Genomic DNA, 21,541 nt, shown 5'->3' on the forward strand with positions numbered 1-21,541 from the left:
CTGAGAGGAACTGGAGTCAGAGCTGCCCAGTCTGGGCCCCTCTGCAATGTTCCTTAAGGGGCATGGGGACCATATTGTGGGGGCTGGCACATCTGTGATTCCCAAGCCTCTGGGAGATCCAGGGAGGCTCGGGGGCAGAGTGCCAGGAGGCAAGTTGGCACCTCCTGCCTGGCCCTCTGGCTCTGACCCACCTAGAGCATTTGCCCATCTGATTGCATTTCTCTGCCAACCTGTCCTTGCCTTGCCCAACCTCTCCACCCTGAGCCCAGCCCTTCGTCCAGCAAGCCATGAACTTCCCCATGGTGAAGCAGGATGCTGTGGGTGAATGAAGGAGGGAAGGAACTCATTCTTACCTGGGGGTGGGGGAGGGGATTCTGCTGGCGTGCTGTTTTTCTCTAGTCTTTGAAGCTTCCCAGGGGCTGCCCAGGCTTAGTATTAGAGGGGTACACATCAGTCCTCCACTGGATCAGTAGCTTCTTGAGGGCACAAGGTAGCCTGCATTGTCTTCTGCACTCGTGGAACAAGTAAAGGACTGGCAGGATGGCCTCTGATTAGGGTCCCCAGAGATTGATTCTAGCCCTGGTCTTCCCCTCCTGGCCTTTAGGGTATGCCTTCTGTTGAAAACCTTTCCCCACCAAAGGGAGCCAATTCTATTCTTTGCTTCCTACGGCACACCTACTCTGTGCCATGCACTTTGCATCTTAAAAATATTTAATTACGCAAGTTGTGCATGAACACATTCTCCCCAAAAAGGCAAACATTGCAGGCCTAGCTAACACAGTCCCTTGCACCCCAAATGCCAAGTCCCTCCATTGAATTATTTCCCATGGTTTGGTTGGTGCGTATCCTTGCGAACTCTCTATGCTGTTCCATGCAGATTATGCGCACCTGTATGTATCCCAGGCTTTGCACGCAGGATGTCATTTAAGCCCCTCCTAGCAGCCCCCTGAGGGAGTGGCTTGTCTTCCCAGCTGGCTGTGCAGGTGGGCAAAGCTTTAATCCTCCATTTATGTAGTTCTCTGCCCTGCCAAGTGGGCCCCTGGTCCCCCGCCAGTCCTGGTCAAAAGCTGAAACTCAATATTCCAGTTCTTTTGTCACAGGCTGGCTTCCTGGCAGCTGGTGGAAGGTGGGAAGAGGAAGGTGGGCATGTGAGGAGGGGTACATGAGGGTGCATGGAGGGGACTCCGGTGTACCCAGGAGCAGCCTGAAATCCTGGCTTCTTGGAAAGGAGCCCAAAGCTCACTGCCCCAAGGGTCTTGCCTTGTTTCCCTTCCCTAACCCCAACCCTTCTTGGAGGCCAAGTCCAGGGGACCTGGCAGAGAAGGTATGGATTTTCCCCTCAGGCCAGCCCTACCCCAGGTACCTCTTCTCTCAGATTTCTCCCTGGCTTGACCTCAGATCAGGTGGACTGGTTGAGATTGTGCCAAGGCCTGGAGGCAAGTACACCAGGGCTGTGAGCTGGTGGGGTTGAATCCCCAGACACATAGTTCTGAGCATGCTCCGTGCAAGGCAGGGCTCCTCAGGGAGCTTGGGAGGGGCTGGCTTCTGGATCTGGGCAGGCAAGCGGCTTCTACAGACAGGCAGCCCAGCACCCAGCCCTCGCCTGCCAACAGCCTGGGGTGTACAGTGCCCACAGACAGGCCAGCTTCTCCAGTGGGCAGGTGACACCCTGGGGCAGCGTCTTGAGTTTGCCTTAGCCATGGGCATGAGCTCTTCTTGGCCTCTGCCAGCTTCTCCTGTTGGCCTCAGGCAGGGTGGGGCAGCTCTCTGACCCCGAGGCTGCAGCTAAGTTGTCAGGGGCTCAAGGGCCCCGGTGGCCTGAGGGGCAGGAATGGCAGGAGATCTCTGTTAGCTCCAGATGCTGATGAGCCCCCAGTGGTTTGTCTCTGACTGGAGGTTGTGCAGAAGGACCAACGGATGCTGACTGGCCAGGAGAGCCCCTGCCTCTGAAGCCATCTGATTGGTGAGGAAAGCGGCTGACCTTGGGCTGATACCTTTCTGTGACCACAGGCCAGTTGCCTCCATGGGGGTACAGAACTGGAGTCTGTGAAAAGTGTGTGGGCCCTAGAACCTGGCTTGACATGGGTCTTCATATGCGTGATCTGCCGAGGGAGCTGAGGAAAGTGGCTGTGTTGGGAAACTTTGTCCCCTGTTAAAGCAGCCAAAGAAATTATTTGGGGCTCTAGGAGGGTGGAGGCCCTGAGTGCCACACAAAGCTTGTCCTGAAGCAGCTGGGACTTTGTCCTTTCCCAGGAGAGTGGCAGGGAGGGTTGCTGGAGAAGATTTGGAGCAGAGGGACGGAGGGCCTGCCCGACAGGCAAGCTTCAGTGGGAGGAAGGGGGGAACCCATGGGCCTTCACTGCCTGCCTGACTCCGAGCATTTCTGGGCCCCTCAGCTTCAGAGCACGGGCGGTGTTCACTTGGAGCCTGTGGCTCTCTGCATATGAGTAGCAGTGGAGGTAGGGGTGTGGGTTATGTGGGCTTCTCCCAGGAGCCATGCTGGGATTGCAGCCTTTGCTTTTGGCTCTTTGAACTGCACCCTGACCTCCTTCGGAGATCCTTAGAGGGGACCACCCTCTTCAGGCCTCTCAGGCTTGGGAGCCAGCCACTCTGCCATTTGGGGAAATGCATGTGGGGTGAAGCCCTTGGAGCTTCTGGCTGAGGGAAGATTCTGGAGCCAGGCAGCAGGCCTGGGGCAGAGATAGGCTTCCAGGGCTGCTTCAGGCCTGGTACCCCGTTTGGGCTCCCCAGCTGAGCTTGCATCCATCTCAGCTTGAGCCCAGAGTGGCAGGTGTAAGCTCCGTCCATGTGAGACTGTGGCCATAGGAGGCAGCTAGTATTGGAGCAGCCTCATCTCTAGACATCCTGTCAGTAGCTGGGTCCCTGGGCCCCTCTTTCTGCGTAGCTGGGCCCCCTCCAACTGCTCCTTAGTACCACTCATCAGTGACCACCTTCTCCAGAGGGAGGGACACTAGTGCTTGGACTGGACACATGCATGTGGCAGACAGAATATGTACCTGGTTGATCTGCAGGTGTCATGGTGGCCACAAAACTGCCAAGACCAGCCCTGGCCACACCCCCACTAAGCTCCAACACAAAATGGCCCCACAGGAGATGAGGCTGCAGACATGGGTCTAGTGACAACCTGAAGGAGTTTGAAAGCCAGAGTGCAGAGTTTGGAATGTATTATTTAGATGATCCTTCCATCCATCCAACAAATACCGGACATGATCCCTAATCCTGGGATGTAGCAGGGAACAAGAAAATCTGTAGTTCATTGTCAGGAGATGATAAATCTGTGATACAAATAAAGTGGGGGAAAAGTGAACATGAAACAAGGTAGACTTGGGAGAATCATTCATTCATTCATTTACTTGCCAAATATGTATCAAGCACTTATTACGTGCTTACCATTGGGCTCGGCTCTGCAGATTAATGACTAAAAAAATTAGATGAGTCCTTGCCACATAAAGTTTATTTCTAGAGTGCGGTCTTCTTTCCATGGGTTTTCAGAGGAGCAACAGACAGGACCAGGTGTAGTCCTATGAACTCACCCTGGTGGTGTGGAAGATAAAGGAAAGGAAGAGCTGGGATCTGGAAATAGAGAAACAGTGAGACTGTGACAGAGTCTGGGCAAGGCCCAGGGCAGCAGCAGTCAGAATGGATGGAGAAGAAGGTGCTAGAGAGAGATTCCAGCAGAATAACAAATATGATTTGGGGAGCGGGTGCGAGGTATCAAGGATGACTCCTAGGTTTCTGAATTAAGCACATGTGGGGCAAGATGCGCCTTTCTCCAGATAAGGTGCTGGGGACAGAGGAGCTGGGGTGGAGGGGCAGAAGTTCATGTCAGTTTGAACATATTGGTTCCAGGGGCCCAGTGTCTTCCTCTAGGAGACAGAGTTGGCCCATGGGCACCTGAAGATATGGAGCTCAGGAGGGGCTTCTCAGTGAGGTCAGGAGCATTTAGGGAGATGAGCTACAATCACTAGGGTCCAGCCTGTCTTGGGCGGCCTTCTAGGAGGAGCCTCCCCTGGGGTATGGACTGTATGTGGCTGATGCCAGGCATATTGCCCCAGCCCCATCTTTGTCTATAAAGAGACGAAGCCTCCCTTGGCAAAGCAGCCCAATCATGGTAAGTTTGTCATAGTGGTGTCCACACTAGAGATTGTAGCCCCTTGTCAAGGTAGTGATCAACTATGCTGGCCTGCCAAGCCTCTCGGGCAAAGCCCTGCCTCTTGTGTATCCTTCTGGAGATTTTACTCATTCAACAAGTAGTTCTCAAGGACCTAGTTCATGAAGCTGCTGTGCTGGAGCCTGAACTCAGGGAGGCTGAGGCAGCTCAGACTCAAAGGCCCACTACCTGCCTAGTGAGTGCCCGGCATGCTCTCCACCTCCAAAGCTCCTGCAGCTCACCTTATCACAGCTGGGCCCCCTCCCACTGTCCCTCCTAAGCCTGGGCACAGAGGGTCATGGCAGCTTCAGCTCCACACTCAAAAGTGAGCCCAGGAGCCTGCTGCTTCCAGTGCAGTTCTGACCATACCTCTCTTTTTAGTACTTGTGCACTTCCTGGCTCATTTTACCTTCCAAGCTGGCCCTGTGACTGAGGGTGCTTTTGGAGCCAAATTGCTTAGGTATGAATCTGTGCAATGGGGATAAGAATAGTGTCGACTTTGTCAGGTTGTCATGAGGTTTAAACGAATGAACTTATGTCAAGTACTTAGCACAAGGTAGCTGCTCCATGAATGAGAACCTGCCCCTGAATCACCAGATTCCAGCTTCCTGTCAGGGATACCCACTGCTTCCTCTGGGACTTCGCTATTGCTGCTCACCCACACACCTCCCTGCTTCTCTGCCTGTCTGCCCTACCACCCTGCCCCCCATGATGTCTATGACTCTCCCCTGTACCATTCTCTGCCTGCCACCCAAGACTTTTGCCACTGCAATGGAAAATATCTGATATTAAAACATATCAGATATTGACTACCTGGGGGACTAGTTTCTGGCTAAGACGTGTAGTAGTCTGACTCTCTAGGCTGTCAACCATGGAGAAGATCCCTTCCCAGTATCAGTGGAAAAACTTTGGCTTGACCTGGTATTAAGTTGAACCTGAAACCAAAATGGGCTGCATTTTTGCTGCTGTTGTTGTTTTAAACTAAAGTTTAAAGTAATATTTTATTTTATTATATAGCCCTATAACCTCCCTTCCCGACTATAGACATCACACATTACAGTACAGAATATTGGACACTATAAAAAATATACAAAAGAAAACAATTTCCCCACACCCTCAGAATTGAGAAATAGTCTTGATCTTGTGAGTTTATGTATCTACGTGTGAATATATATCACACATGCGTGCATGGAAATTATTAACATAACAGAACATTCCATTTTGAAACCTGGTATCCCCCTGACAAGAAGTAGTCTTTTACAATAGTAATACCATTTTAAGGGCTGCATAGCATTCCACCCTATGGTCTTGGTTCACTCGGTTAATTGATTAATTCATTAAGGTATACGTCACTGTGACTAGCATCCTTGCACCTGTATTTTTGTGATTGTACTGTTTTTATGTTTTTAATATATTGATTTGTAAGATCTCTGTTTATAAAAAAATCTTTTTCTTTCTCTGTCAAATTTGTTTTCAGTTTATTGTATTCTTTTAAATGTTGGGTTTAATGTGCATTTATGTTCAATGTTTTCTTTCATGATATTGTCTTTCTAACTCAATATTATATAAAATGTTTGCTACTGTTTCATCATCATAGTTTTGTTGTTTACATTAAAATTTTTGTTGATACATAGAGATTATAAATATTTATGTGGTACACGTGATATTTTGGTGCATGCATACAATGTGTAATAATCAAATCTGGGTAACTGGGATACTCATAATCTCAAACATTTATTATTTTTTGTGTCGAGACTATTTCAAATCTTCTCTTTTAGCAGTTTTGAAATATACTATGAATTATTAACCATACTCTATTTAAAACATTTATTTTTATTCCCAGTACTTATGCACTTCATTTATTTTTCTTGCTTATTGCACTGACTGAGAAATCCAGCACAGTAGTGTTTAGAAATGGTGATAGTTTACATACTTTTTAAAATTCCTTTTAAAACAGATCACAGTGGCGCAATCTCAGCTCACTGCAACCTCCACCTCCCATGTTCAAGCGATTCTCGTGCCTCAGCCTCCCGAATAGCTGGGATTACAGACGCCTGCCACCATGCCCAGCTAATTTTTGTATTTTTAGTAGAGATGAGGTTTTGCCACATTGGCCAGGCTGGTCTTGAACTGCTGGCCTCAAGTGATCCACCTGCCCCAACCTCCCAAAGTGCTGGGATTAGAGGCGTGAGCCACCGTGCCCTACCTAGAATTCCTAATCCCATGAAAAAGGAAAATAATTTCTTAATATTGAAATAGATTATAATGTATATATAATATATATTTATATATTGTATATATATTTCTATGTATATATTAGGAATAGAAAGAAGGTCCTTTCTATTTCTAATTTCCTAAGATATTTAATGTATACATATGTAACAAACCTGCACATTGTGTACATGTACCCTAAAATTTAAAATATAAAAAAGAAAACTCTCCCTTTATAGCTTTAGAAAATTGCACAAGAAAAAAAAAGTAAATAAGTTCTGAATTTTGTTCAATATTTTTTCTATACCAATTGGGGTGATGTAATTTTTTTCTGCTTTAACTAGATCAAGTATTCTAATTATATTGATTGAATCCTTTAAGTCCTTATTGAGCTTCTTCTGCTTTTCTATCAAGGATAGGCTGGGTTGTATGAGAAGCTGGGACGTCTGGTTACTTAGAGAAACCAGTTTCATGAGCTACTCCCTCACCAACCCGCTCCCCAGGAAGACCTCCTGCATCTGTTCTCCCCTGCTCAATGCTTCAGGCTCAGGAGTTCCCTTTTCTGAGCTCTGTCTTCTGAGAGTCCTCAGAACTTCACCAAGATCTAGTCTTTATGTCTTTTTCCCTCTCTCTCCCTCTCTTCCTTCCTTCCACCAACATGTAGGCAGTGCTTTTCAGGAGCCACCCTCAGTGCAGTGCAGGGATGTAGTGGACAAGAACACAGACACTGATGCCTGCCCTCAGGCAGTACACACTGTAGTGCAGGCAGTATTGGCAAGAAGGGTGGCATAGTCTGAATACAGGCTTCACCCTAGGACCAGGGAAACTTGGCAGAAAGCTGTAGACAGGGAGAGGGAGCCTGGGCATGCTCTTCAGGGAGAAGTTAGAATGCCAAGCCACCCTGGAAGCCAGCAGTTGAGGGTGTTAAGGCCCAGTCAGTCACAAATGTCTATCTGTCAAAGGGCTGATGGTGGCGATAAATAGTGTGACTTGACGCAAGATGAGCTGCAGTTTTCCAAGGGCAGCCAGAGAGTAATGTCCAGTTGGAAGTTGGAAGGAAAGCCTGAAGCTTAGCAGAGAGGTCTTGTTGTCACCTGTACCTTTGTTAGTGGATATTAGATGCCATCTGTACTTTTGTGATTCAGTGCACAATGTGTCTTCTTTCTCGGGCAACTTTTACGATTTCCCTATTATCAGTGGATGTGGGCACTTTGATACTCATATGCCTTGGTGTAGTTTACACTGACGCTTTGCTTTTTGTTGTTGCTGTTGCTGTATTGTTGTTTTCTGATTGTCTTTTCTCTCTGTGCTACATTGTGGATAGTTTTATTGTCTAAATAAATACTGTAAATTCATTTTAAAATAAGTTTGTCTGTATGTTCACTAATTCCTTCTTCTGCAATATCTGATCATCTGTTAATCCCATGTAGTGTAATTTTCATCTCAAATATTGTAGTTTTCATCTTTAGAAATTTGACTTGGATCTTTTTATATATTTCATGGCCCTGCTTAACTTTTTGAACATATAGAATATAGTTGTATTAGCTGTCTTCATATTCTTGTGTACTAATTGTACACCTGTGTCAATTCTGGGTTTATTTCAATTGATAGATTTTTGCCTCCTCATTATTGAGAATTTATTTGCATGGCTGATAATTTCTGAGTGGATGCCACACCTTGTGATTTTTACTTTGTTGGGTGCTGTGTGTTTTTGTATTTCTAGAAACATTCTTGAGGCTTGTTCTGGTGTGAAGTTAATGGAAAGAGTTTGATCCTTTTGGGTCTTGCTTTGAAGATTTTTCAGTAGGACTAGAACAGTGCTCAGTGAAAGGACCAGTTATTCCTCATGAGTGAGGCAAGCCCCTTCTAGGTACTACCCAATAGCCTATGAACCACTAGGTTTCCAGTTTGACTGGTGGCATGAGGCACTATTCCAGGCCCTGTGTGAGAGCTGGGAACTGTAATGCCTAATTTGGGGGGATGGTTCTTTCCTAAGCTGTGGATAACCCCCTCATCCGTGTGTGCAAATAAGCACTCAGATGAATACTTGGGACAGACTCTTTGCAGGTCTCCAGAGCTCTCTCTGTGCAGCTCTCTCCTCTGCAGTACCCTGTTCTGCAAACTTTAGCTGCTTTGGTCTCCTTTCATTCTATTCTCTGTGTCCCTAACCCAGGGAGTCATCCATCAAGTTCCACCTGCATTCCCCTCTGTGCCATCGTCTGGAAACTCTCACAAAGGAGTAATCTGGGGCAGTCACCAGATTCACATTTGGCTCCTGTCTCTTAGAAATAGCTATCCTTTGTTGCCTAACGTTTATAGTCTTGAAAACTGTTGTGTCACATATTTTTTCTATGTTTGGTTGTTTCATTCTGGAGGAAAAATATGATCCCTGTTACCCCATGTTGGCTAAGAGGAAAAGTGTTGCATGTTCCTTTAAAATCAAATAATTGATATAGCAGAATCTTATGCTGTACAATGAAAGTAAAAAGAGAGGGAGTAATGGACTGGGAAAAATGCAGGGACCATGCATAGACTACTCATTTAAAACTTATTTATTGAGCACCTACTATGTTCCAGGCACTGAGAAAAGGTGGTAGCTTTGATTAACGTGGTAATGGTGGAGACAAGAAGTTATTGGATAAGAGGTATGTTTTGAAGGTAGAGCCCATATGATTTGCATATATGTAGAGTCCATGGGGTACGAAAAAAAGAGGAGTCAAGGATGATGCTGAGGTTTGTGACCTGAGTAACTGGGAGTATGGCTTTGCCTTTACTGGGATGCAGATGATTATGGAAGGATAAGATTTTGAGGGGAAGATAACTCACTTTTGGACATATGGAGCCTGAGATGCCTATTCAAAATCCAAGTGGTTATGTGAGGGAGGTAAATTACCATCCATGGGATAGGTTGAACTGGTGTTAAGAGTTTGCAAGTCATCAACATACAGACGTATTTAAAGCCATGAGACTGGAGAAGGAGGTGATGAAGAGAGAAAAGACAAGAAGTCCATTGAAGGACTGAGTTTGGGACACTCCGACATTTAGAGTTGGAGAAGAAGAGGAGGCCTCTTCAAAGAACACTGAGAAGTGGCCAGTGAGGAGGAGGAGAACGAAGGGAGTAGACTCTATTATTTCAAGAAAGATGGCGTGGATAAACTGTTAGATGCTGCTCAGAAACAGAATAGAACATGGACAGAGAAGTGACTTGGGATAAATCGTGTTCCTGTCTATCTCTTACTCTGGGACCACCACTGAGCTCGAGACTGCCAGACTCTTCTTTCTAAACTCAGCACCCAGCAAAGGACCTGGCACATAGTAGGTGTCTTGGGGATGTGTGTGAGATAGATGAGTGAATGAATGGGCCATGAACTGAAACTTCTAATCTTGGCTATATGACGAACTTGTTCCTTCTCTCTCTGACTTGACTTCTCTAGGAAGGAATTTTCCTCAAAATTCTTTCAATAAACTCCTTGACTAGGCTGGTTTTTCTTTAAAGTCTTGGGCTGGCTGCTCAACTTGTGGATAAGGAGAAAAGAGGCCTACAACTCCACCTTGACTGTGTTTGGACTTTTTACCAAATAATCATGCCTTACTCTAGGTTGTTAAACCACCCTCCTTGAGAATCCCACTGCTCATCTAAGATCTGTTGCCCATCTCTGTTCTCTTTGGTAGGTACATGGTCTGTCATCTTCCTTGCCAAGCCTTTTCTCGTCCTCGCACTTGTTTGGTATCCCCTGTCTGTCCTTGCAGCAGCTATTGCAAATGTTCTGGCCTCCAAAGTCTGCACCTACCGCTGCCTGGTGTCTCTGAAGATGAGATACCCCCATCCCTCCCATTTCACTTAGAACACTGGGGTTTTGCAAGAGTGAATCCCTTCAACTGTCTTGTGGCCTGTTTCTCAGCAACCCCGTTCCCATTGTCCTGGATCTGTCTCCTGTCACTTCCTCTGGTACCTGAACCTTCCCATTCCACCCATGTTTCATGGGCTTCAGCCTCAACTGGAGTGGCTCACAAGCACGCATATTTTAATTATCTACTGAATTCCTCCTCAAAACCTTTAAGCTTGCTTTATTATCTTCTTGACATAGAAAATAACAGCAACAGCAAGACAGAGAACCTTTGTCAGCCCCATATCCTCCTCCAGTTCCCACTCTATCTTTCCTATTTTTCTTGGTCAGTCTCTTAGAAAGACTGAGCTATGTGCTCTATCTCTTATCTGTCCCCTCCTACTCCTCGCTTGAAACTTCATGAAACAAGCTCTGTTTGACCACCACTCCTTGACGCTACTCTTGATAAGGTCCCCAGCGAGGCCCCTATTGTTCCACCCAGTGCCCGCTCCAGCTCTCATCTCAGGGGGAAGAAGTACCCGGCATAGAACACTTATCTTCCTGATATGTGAGCGGGGCATTGGCCTTGCAGACAGCTCCCTTCCTGAAAGTTCTGCCTTCCCTGGGAACTCCCTCATGTTTCTCACATCCCCAGCCTCAGTCTCCTTCACTCACCCAGCCCCTCAGCTGTCTTTCATGGTTGCAGCTCCCCAGAGCTCTACCCTTAGCTTTTTTCTCTGTTCTCATGATATGGGGATGGATACATCCCCCTGAGAGCTTTACTTGTAATGTAAACCCTGGTGATCATGCGCCCCCCTCCAGTCCAGACCCCAGTGAACACTAAGCCATCCGGAGTCCACTGCAGCAGGCCTGGAGAGCCATGTTGAAGGCTTGAGACCAGTCCAGGGCCTTGGGGATGGAGGGCAATGGGTGGACAGAACTTTGACGCTTTTTGTGGGGACAATCTACTCAGGGCAGAGGCTGCTTGGATGTGATAAAGGAAACAAGGAGTTACGGTTGACACCAGGCTTCCAGCTTGAGTGACTGGGAAGAGGGCAGGCCCCTTTCAGAGGTGGGTAACTTTGAGGAGGAGCTGATTTGACATGATGGTAGCTGGAGCCTTGGGACTTGAGGTTTCCTGGAGAGGGTGTATACATGAGACCCACCAGCCCAACTGCCTTGTTTCCAGCAAGCAGCATGAGGGGGCAGTTTCTGGCAAAGGGGAGGGTGTGCAGGCAGTCAGGCTCAGGGACGGGTCTGTTTCCTGGTACAGAAGGAGCAGGGGTCATGGGGTGGGGGAATCTGCCTTTGTGATAGAACCTTAGAGAGGATGTGAACATATGCTGTGCCCCCAGCACTGGCCTGGCCCTGGATTACAGCCCTTTTGAGCTGCCAGCTTCATCATCTTCAACACCAGCTTTTCCAGGAGGCCAGCCCTGAAACTCTGGTGCGAATGGCTCCGGCTTTGTTTGCATTGCCTGAAACTTTTTGTCTCCATGGTCTGCTGCCTCCAGGGTCCAAGCAGGGACTCAGTGATGCTGGTTCCTTTCCCTCAAGTGCCCTCATTACTATCCTTGTGCCATAGTCCCGCAGAGAGCACCAGGTGAGCATCTCTGAGGCTGTTTGATGTGCCTGCCATCGCCATGGTGACAGCTTCAGAGGCTGGAACAAGCTTGGGCGGGGGTTGAGGGAGCTCCAGAGACAGCTTCCGGACTGTGGGTCCAGCAGCATGGGCTGTGGGAAATCTGGGGGTCATGCTGACCATTTCTGCCCACACCTGGTAGGGCATGCCAACCAGCCCTGGCAGGGAAGAGCTCCTCCAAGTATCTCCTGACTCTGTGGCAAGAGACACTGTGGGACACAATCTCCTGTCCCTCCTCTAGATTGTTACCTCCTCGGCTGTTCCTTCTCCATCTATTTTGTGGACACCTCATCGTCTGTTCAACTCTGAAATATTGGGGTTCTCCACAACTCTGCCCCACACCCTCACTCTGTCTCCTCTTTCTTTGTGATCCCACCCACTCCCTCCATTGCTCCCCACATCCACTCCTCTGAGTCCCATTCATTCTCCTTCCTAGATGGTTCCGCACTCTGCCCTCTTGTCTTGGGCTCCATTGGTACTCTTGTCCAGCATCCTCCCTGCCCCAACCTTCACCCTTGTTCTCCCTCTAATGCAGGCTCCACAGAGCAGCCAGAGGGATTTTTCTGGCACAGAACGCTGCCCTTGTCCCTCTCCTGCTCTGCGCAGAGGAGAGAGCCCTCACTATTAAACTATCAAAGCTGAAACAAAACAAAACGAACAAAAACTGTTTAAGCCATCTTCCTGTGCCTTCACTTTGCAGATGTCTGGCACATACTTAAGCTGCCGAGCAGCTCCAAGGCAGCCACTGCCCCAAAGCCCTGGCCCAAGGGAGGAGGTGCGTCTCCCTGGCCCAGAGCAGCTGCTCTCTACCCCACACCTCCCCAAGCCACCCAGCTTTCTGGTTCTCCTCACTGGAGACCACCTCAGAGCTCATGCTCCTTAGGGAAAAGGGAAGCTACTCTGGGTCAGGGAGATGCACTTCCTTGCTTGGGCCAGGGCTTTGGGGCAGTGGCTGCCTTGGAGCTGCTCGGCAGCTTAAGTATGTGCCAGACATCTGCAAAGTGAAGGCACAGGAAGATGGCTTAAACAGTTTTTGTTAGTTATGTTTTGTGTTAGCTTTGATAGTTTGTATGTAAAAAAATACTGGGGTAAAATAGAAAAGCAAACGCTTTTTGTAGTTTAGCACTGTTTCCATTTACAATTACATATTAGGGTTGGGGGAGTACCCTCATTTTCTTGGGCCCTGGTGCCTGGCATTTAGGGAATGCTGAATCCCACTGCCCTGACTGCCACAGCAGTGCCTGAGGGTGCTGAGGTTGGCCAGGTGGGCCTGGGTTCTAGTCCATCCTGTTCACTTGCCATTCTCCCACTCTCTGTGGGTGTCAGGGTCCTCTGTGACCTTCTTCTTGGCCCTCTTCCTGGCAGATAAGTGCTCTGGTTGTACATGGAGGATGACCGAAAAAACCAATGGTGTGAAGAGCTCCCCAGCCAATAATCACAACCATCATGCACCTCCTGCCATCAAGGCCAATGGCAAAGATGACCACAGGACAAGCAGCAGGTGAGTCTGCATGGTATCAGGGAAGGTACAGAGGCTGCTACTTCTTCCCATCTCTGCCTCATTGTCACAGAGCAAGCAATCTTTGTCTCCAGGACAGCCTCTAAAAAGAACATGCGATTTCTAAGCATGACCCAGGAGGGGAGACAAGTCATGCCCTGAGAACCCTGGGTCAATCCTGCTCTTTTTTCTGCAGGCCACACTCTGCAGCTGACGATGACACCTCCTCAGAACTGCAGAGGCTGGCAGACGTGGATGCCCCACAGCAGGGAAGGAGTGGCTTCCGCAGGTGGGTCCCACCACTACCCTGCTGCTTCCCCTTCCTGTGCATGGAGCCTGTCAGGGTGGCTACCACTGCCCTCCTCTTCACGGTCCCACCAGTCCTGTCCACCAAGACCTCCAAGGAGCACTGTCACTGGTAGCCAAACTTAATTCTGTCCTCCTGAGGTCTGGGCAAACCCCAAGGCAGGCAAGCTCAGAGGGGCCAGAAGAGGCCTCCCTTCACATTTGGCTGTTTCAGCATCAGGGAGCGATATCTTTCCCGGTAGAGAGACCTAGGTAGAGGACCCAAAGCCTCTCTGTCCCAGAGTCAGAGGCTCCATAGGGAAAGCAGGAAGCTCAGGGCAAGCTTTACTCATGATAGTTCCTGCCTTAACACAACCTCCAACTTGCCCTGAAGACCTCCTGCTTGCTCTTCTCACCATCAACTGAGATGGCACTTCCTATAGGAAGTCTTCCCAGGACAGCAGTCTCCCCCTGGGCTGCATTCAGGGTCATGCCTGAGCCCCAGCCCCCTGCCCTGTGGCCTCTACCCCAGCTTTTAGCACACGGGAAATCATGGTCTGGCCTGTTTGTAGGTTTCACTGTCCTTCTTTCATCTTCCTTAGCAGACAGTGAGCTCTTGGGGACTGGTGCTCTCTGAACAGCATGAGTCTTGGCTCTGGCTCATACTCTTTTTCTCTCACCTCTAGGATAGTTCGCCTGGTGGGGATCATCAGAGAGTGGGCCAACAAGAATTTCCGAGAGGAGGAACCTAGGCCTGACTCATTCCTCGAGCGTTTTCGTGGGCCTGAACTCCAGACTGTGACCACACAGCAGGGGGATGGCAAAGGCGACAAGGATGGCGAGGACAAAGGCACCAAGTACAGCTGTTCAGCCTATGGGACTCAAATGGGCTTTAAGCATGCAATGGAAGAGCTCACTGGGGTTTCTATGCTACTGCTAGGGGCTATGACAAGCCCTGCTGTAGTAAAAAGAGTGGTGGGCAAGGGTGATTTGCAATGTTTTCACCTCCAGAATATTTCCATTGTTTCCCCAACAGCCAGTGGCCTACTTACCATGAGAACCTCTGGTGTCTTTTCTCGCCTTAGTTGCCTCTTGCCAGATGTCCTCTTGCTGCACATGAATGTATAGCCCAGTTCCAGTGGTCAGGAAATACTGAGAGGGTGCATTCAGGGAGTGCCCTGGAGGGGATGCCAATCTCATCTCCACTGTGGGCAAGGAAGTGGGTCTTTGAAGAGATCATGTAGAGGGCTGGAGGAGAAGGGCTGAATGATGGAGCAGGATAGCATGGGGAGGGCAGAGAAGGCAGAGCTGGAGGGTTTGTCTTTTGAGGAATGAGAAGGCAACTGCAGATGTCTGGTCAAGCTGACATTCCCCACCTCTGGCTAGTGGAGAGAAAGCAGGACACAACATCCCTTGTCAAAGCAGGACACAACATCTGGGGAAGTGATTTGGAGGCTGGAGGCCAATGACCAAAAAGGGAGGGTGAGGTGGGCAGGAAGCTCATGGTGCTCACTCACCTGGAGCACCTCTCTTTAGGGAGGGATGTGGGAATAGGCCTAAACCCCAATTATCATCCTGTGGAAATCCCTTCCCAGGCCCTGAGACCCACCACTACTGAAAGCTCTGCCCCTTGACATGCCCTCTGGGCAAGGGGCCTGTAACGTGCATGGGAACCAATGGACCTATCTAGGTTCAGAATGAGAAGATGGGTGCCCCCGCCCATCTGAGTTCCACTCAGATGCCCAGTACCAGGTTGTAGTTCCCTGAAAAATGTGGCCCTCAGCCAAACCATCTTTCACCCCACATATACCCTTTGGCAGTGCTTTTGCTTTCTCAGGCACTTCTGGTTTCTGGGAGCTGGGGTGCTATCACACTGGGGGACCTGATCCCCAAGCCTTGCCTTTGTCTGTCTTCTCAGGAAGAAATTTGAACTATTTGTCTTGGACCCAGCTGGGGATTGGTACTACTGCTGGCTATTTGTCATTGCCATGCCCGTCCTTTACAACTGGTGCCTGCTGGTGGCCAGGTGAGCAGGGTGGGGCCCAGGAGGGGTGGCCAAAGCAACCCAGTCTTCAGACCCCGGGATTGACAGCGCAGCAGTCCCTGGATACCAATGGCACCTCCAACTTCTCTGTTAACCCCAACCCTCTCCCCATTTAATATGCCATGAAGATTTCTTGTCTGTCCTGTGTCTGGGACAACTACAGTGGTTCCACACACCTAGGGTGCATCCTCCACATTTGCAACAAACATGCTTGATAGCAAACTAGGATTTGGTGATGCCATTCCCTCCTCACAAACCCTTAAGTGGCTCCCCATTGTCCACAGGATGAAGTTCAAGGTCTAAGCATGGCCTTCAAACTCCTCTGGACCTGATCTTTTTCTCTTGCTACACCTTCTGGATACACCCCAGCCCCAGCATTCACCACTCTTGGATCAGAACATGCTGTTTCCTCTAGAGAAAATTCCCTTTCCCTTCCATTTTCCACCTATGGAGATTCTTCTCCTTGCAGGCTAAGTTCAAAAGCCACTATCTACATGTAGCTTTCCTTGGCAGCATTCCCCATCCTACTCCATCCCAATCCCAGTCATTCATTCAGCAAGGATTTGACTGAGCACCTCATGTGTGCTCAGTGCCGGGGATAATGTGGTGAGCACAACAACCATGGTCTCTGCTCTCCTGGAGCTCCCAGGCTAGTGGCGGACAGTGACTGTAAACCTGAAATGAAACAAATGACCAGAATGATGCCAGGGCCTGGTGGCTAGAGAAAGGGCAGTCAGGATCAGCGTCTCTGAGGAGGTGATGCCTTAGCTCGTGGGAGGGAGGCAGCTAATTAGATACTTGAGGATGGTGGAGGGAGCATTCTGGGCAGAAGAAACAGCAAGTATGAAAACCCTGTCTCGGGATGGCCTAGTGTGGCTGGAGGCTGTGAGTGAGCCATCACTGGCATGGGCCAGCTCTGCAGTCTCAGTGGGAAGGGGAGGGGGCTGGAGTTTGAGTCTGAATGTGACCAAGTAGTCAGAGTTAACGGCTCTCCCCTTTGACTAGTACACTCACTGGACAATCATCCTGGGCTGTGTCCCTGACTCTGCTCTCTCCCCAGTCCTCTCCCTACTCAGTTGCCAAATCCTGCCACTTCCTTTTAAAAAGTTCTGCAACCTCCAAACTTTCTCCATCCCCACTACTATTCTCCCTCTCACGTGTATTGGCTAGTGCTGTTTATTGGGTGCTGAATAAGATGTATGTTGAAGAGATGAGCATGGAGATGGTTCAGTTGTGTGCTGTAGTTTGTTCTTCCAATGACTCGTTCATTCATTCAACTCACAGTCATTGAGCGCTCAAATCCTGTTGCCTTAGGTCAGGCATGGGGCATGCCGTAATGACTAAGAGGGGTCCCTGCCTTCCTGGAGCTCACAGTTCAGAGGGTGAGACAGCAAATTAATGGTTAGTGGTGCTGTCTATGTAGTGATGTTATGTAATGAGGAGGGGTGGGGCAGAAGTTACTTGTAGATAAATATCTCTTGGCATCAGGCTGACTGTGACTAAATGATGCCCCTGGTAGCCATCCCAAGCCCTGCACACAGTGAACACTCAGTTTGGGGCCTCCAAGGGACCTTTGGCTGGCTTTGGGGGTGAAGCTTAGCCCTGTCCTCCCGCAGAGCCTGCTTCAGTGACCTACAGAAAGGCTACTACCTGGTGTGGTTGGTGCTGGATTATGTCTCAGATGTGGTCTACATTGCGGACCTCTTCATCCGATTGCGCACAGGTCAGTGAGCAACTGGGATGCAGGTAAATCCGAAGGCCTGAGTCCAAATTTTTAGGAAGCCCACTGGACATGGTGTTGGACTAAATTGCTTGGGTGGGACTCTGGTAGGTGAGTACCCTTCTTTGAACCTCATGGTTCCACATGCATAGAGAGGTTTTGATCTGGGGGTGTTCTCTTAGAGTCCTTCTGGCCAGCCCTGGTATGTGAGCTATATCCTTCCTTGGGAAGGAAGTTTCAGTGAGCAGTAGTTTCCTTGCCTAGAGATATTAGCCTATAGGGAAGGATATATATATACACATATACCCTGAGGGCAGAGATGACATGCTGGCTTTCATCTCTACTAGGTTTCCTGGAGCAGGGGCTGCTGGTCAAAGATACCAAGAAACTGCGAGACAACTACATCCACACCCTGCAGTTCAAGCTGGATGTGGCTTCCATCATCCCCACTGACCTGATCTATTTTGCTGTGGACATCCACAGCCCTGAGGTGCGCTTCAACCGCCTGCTGCACTTTGCCCGCATGTTTGAGTTCTTTGACCGGACAGAGACACGCACCAGCTACCCTAACATCTTCCGCATCAGCAACCTTGTCCTCTACATCTTGGTCATCATCCACTGGAATGCCTGCATCTATTATGCCATCTCCAAATCCATAGGCTTTGGGGTCGACACCTGGGTTTACCCAAACATCACTGACCCTGAGTATGGCTACCTGGCTAGGGAATACATCTATTGCCTTTACTGGTCCACACTGACTCTCACTACCATTGGGGAGACACCACCCCCTGTAAAGGATGAGGAGTACCTATTTGTCATCTTTGACTTCCTGATTGGCGTCCTCATCTTTGCCACCATCGTGGGAAATGTGGGCTCCATGATCTCCAACATGAATGCCACCCGGGCAGAGTTCCAGGCTAAGATCGATGCCGTGAAACACTACATGCAGTTCCGAAAGGTCAGCAAGGAGATGGAAGCCAAGGTCATTAGGTGGTTTGACTACTTGTGGACCAATAAGAAGACAGTGGATGAGCGAGAAATTCTCAAGAATCTGCCAGCCAAGCTCAGGGCTGAGATAGCCATCAATGTCCACTTGTCCACACTCAAGAAAGTGCACATCTTCCATGATTGTGAGGCTGGCCTGCTGGTAGAGCTGGTACTGAAACTCCGTCCTCAGGTCTTCAGTCCTGGGGATTACATTTGCCGCAAAGGGGACATCGGCAAGGAGATGTACATCATTAAGGAGGGCAAACTGGCAGTGGTGGCTGATGATGGTGTGACTCAGTATGCTCTGCTCTCGGCTGGAAGCTGCTTTGGCGAGATCAGTATCCTTAACATTAAGGGCAGTAAAATGGGCAATCGACGCACAGCTAATATCCGCAGCCTGGGCTACTCAGATCTCTTCTGCTTGTCCAAGGATGATCTTATGGAAGCTGTGACTGAGTACCCTGATGCCAAGAAAGTCCTAGAAGAGAGGGGTCGGGAGATCCTCATGAAGGAGGGACTGCTGGATGAGAACGAAGTGGCAACCAGCATGGAGGTCGACGTGCAGGAGAAGCTAGGGCAGCTGGAGACCAACATGGAAACCTTGTACACTCGCTTTGGCCGCCTGCTGGCTGAGTACACGGGGGCCCAGCAGAAGCTCAAGCAGCGCATCACAGTTCTGGAAACCAAGATGAAACAGAACAATGAAGATGACTACCTGTCTGATGGGATGAACAGCCCCGAGCTGGCTGCTGCTGACAAGCCATAAGACCTGGGGCCCAACTGCCTCTCCAGCCTTGGCCTTGATCCCAGAAGCTAGAGGAGCTATTTTGATCTCCGGATTTACATGCATTACCCTCATGTTCCCTGAATTCTCCCAAAAGCCTCTCTGACCCTGGGTTTTTGGCCTAAACATCCAAGATTCCGCCTCCAAGTTTAGCCCAAGTTTGTGGAGAGTACAGACTGTGTTGGCTGGGCTTCCGAGAGCTTCGGCCTGCCTAAGTCTGAGGAAGGGAGAAGGGGGCAGCTGTCTTTCAGGAGTCTGTCCTGGGACTGGGAGCCTGGGCAGTGATCCGCTCTGAAGAAGGCCACTTGCAAAATGACATACACCTTGCTGCAGTACTGCCCCCCTCTGGCTCTTTTGCGCATAGCGACTCCTCCCTTGGTTCTGGCCCCCACTTTTTCTAACATGTGTTCTGAATACTCACTTTTTCTAACATGTGTTCTGAATACTCACTTTTTATAACATGTGTTCTGAATACTCCCTTTTTCCCTGCACACGCATGTACTTCGAGCACCGACTATAGACATTTAGATCAGGTGCCCAGTGTCTGTCTCCCAAGACAGGCCAAGGGATGTGATAGTGTTGTTGGGAGGGGGTAGAAGGGTGCCCACTCAGGGTTATTCCTCCCCATCAGATACTCCAGCTCCTGCTCTGTAGATTGATCTGTCTGTCTGCTAGCCAGGATGGGAACTCTGCAGTCTTCTGTGGACCAAGGAGATAGACCCGGCTTCTGGTCCATTCCAGGGCAGGGAGTGAGGAGCAAGGCAACTGGCATTTGTCCACCTGGAGACAGAGGTAGCTGGCAGCTCTGGCCATCCCTCCCCTATGAAGAGCATTCCTAAAGAGGCCCTGAAAACTGCTGGTGGTGGGGAGACTCTTCAAGTTAATATCTGCATTAGAGGCACCTATGAGTTTAAAAATTCCTTTGAACTATCTGTGGTTATTGCTCAACTCTGCTGCACATTCTCTCCCTCCCTTCATTAATCCCTCTCTTTTCGCTATATGGTTGTCCCTCAGTATTCATCAGGGATTGCTTTCAGGAGTCCCCATGGATACCAAAATTTGTGGATGTTCAAGTCCCTGATACAAAATGACGTCGTATTTGAATATAACCTATGCACATCCTCCCATACTTTAAGTCATCTCTCGATTATTTGTAACACCTAATACAATGTCAGTGCTATGTAAATAGCTGTTATATTGTGTCTTTTCTTTGTATTATTTTGATCTGTTATTTTCTTCCTGAATATTTTTAATCTGCCATTGGTTGAATCTGCAGATGTGAAACGCAAGGATATGAAGGAAAGACTACTTTTCTTTGTCCCTATCCAGAACTCTTTCGGTCTGAAATACACTCTCCCACCTCTCCCTGCCTGCCTAAGCCTTATGGGTCCTTCAGGGCTTACCTCAGGCACCACCTTCTCGCAGAAGGCCCACTTGACTGCAACCACTCCCACACTAGTCAATTATCTCCTCTGTAGGCTCCCACAGCGCAGAGCCTCTCTGTCCTGGTTTTGTAATGTGCGGTCAGTTTTAGTGGACTTGGTTTCCCCTCCTGACTGTGGACAAGGCCAAGACAATCTCCCTCATGTGTCTATTTGCAGCCTCAGTGACATAGCTGGCACTGAGGAGCATTCAGAGAACATTTATTCATTGGGGGAGTAAGTGAACACATGAATGAGTGAATGAATGGATGAATGAGCAAAGAAACACAGCTGACCAAAACTCTCATGCTTCTTCCTGACAGCAGTCATGCCTTGACAGAAGCATTGGCTCTACTGGGGGAGTTGGGAAAGATCTCCTGGAGTATCAGGTCTTTCAGCTGGGCATTATAACATGATCAGGAGCCTAAAGGAAAAGTACTAATTAGTGGGCAAGAAAATCTAGGTGCAGACTCAGAGGCCTTCCTGTTCACATGCACACCACTTATTTATTCATGTATTTCTTGTGGTGAAATACACATAAAATTTACCATCGTAATCACTTTTAAGTGTACAGTTCAGTAGTGTTAAGTATATTCACATTTTTGTGAAAACAATCTTGAGAATTTTTCACCTTGCAAAACTGAAACTTTGTCCCCAGTAAAAATTCCCCATTGCTCCTTCTACCCAGCCCCTGGAAGCAACCATTCTACTTTCTGTCTCTATAAATTTAACTTCTCTAGGGACCTCATATAAGTGCTATCATACAGTATTTGTCCTTTGTGTCTGGCTTATTTTACTCAGCATAACATCCTCAAGACTAATCCATGTTGTAGCATGTGTCAGAATTTCTTTCCTTTTTAAGGCCAAATAATATTTGATTGTATAGATCACCACATTTTGCTTAGTCATTCATTTCTTATGAACACCTGGGTTGTTTCCACCATTTGACTA

At 48.7% G+C, this 21,541-nt stretch overlaps 1 protein-coding gene across 3 annotated transcripts; it reads left to right on the forward strand.

Annotated features, from left to right (window-relative positions):
• Positions 1-1,556: 1,556 nt before the first annotated feature.
• Positions 1,557-20,362, forward strand: CNGA2 (cyclic nucleotide gated channel subunit alpha 2). Of its 3 annotated transcripts, none has more exons than XM_055376100.2 (7): positions 1,557-1,963; positions 13,217-13,352; positions 13,546-13,638; positions 14,321-14,491; positions 15,553-15,660; positions 17,295-17,401; positions 17,746-20,352. In XM_055376100.2, the coding sequence occupies exons 2-7, from the start codon at positions 13,243-13,245 to the stop codon at positions 19,149-19,151; spliced, it is 1,995 nt and encodes a 664-aa protein (XP_055232075.1). In that variant the 5' UTR covers positions 1,557-1,963; positions 13,217-13,242; the 3' UTR covers positions 19,152-20,352. The 3 variants fall into 3 exon arrangements, with proteins under 3 accessions (XP_055232075.1, XP_004065070.1, XP_055232076.1); XM_004065022.3 differs by lacking the exon at positions 1,557-1,963 and adding an exon at positions 9,420-9,697 and having other exon boundaries at positions 17,746-20,362; XM_055376101.1 differs by lacking the exon at positions 1,557-1,963 and adding an exon at positions 10,899-11,281 and having other exon boundaries at positions 17,746-20,362.
• Positions 20,363-21,541: the final 1,179 nt, after the last annotated feature.

Source organism: Gorilla gorilla, chromosome X, assembly GCF_029281585.2.
Source record: "Gorilla gorilla gorilla isolate KB3781 chromosome X, NHGRI_mGorGor1-v2.1_pri, whole genome shotgun sequence".
Classification (NCBI taxonomy): Eukaryota; Metazoa; Chordata; class Mammalia; order Primates; family Hominidae; genus Gorilla; species Gorilla gorilla.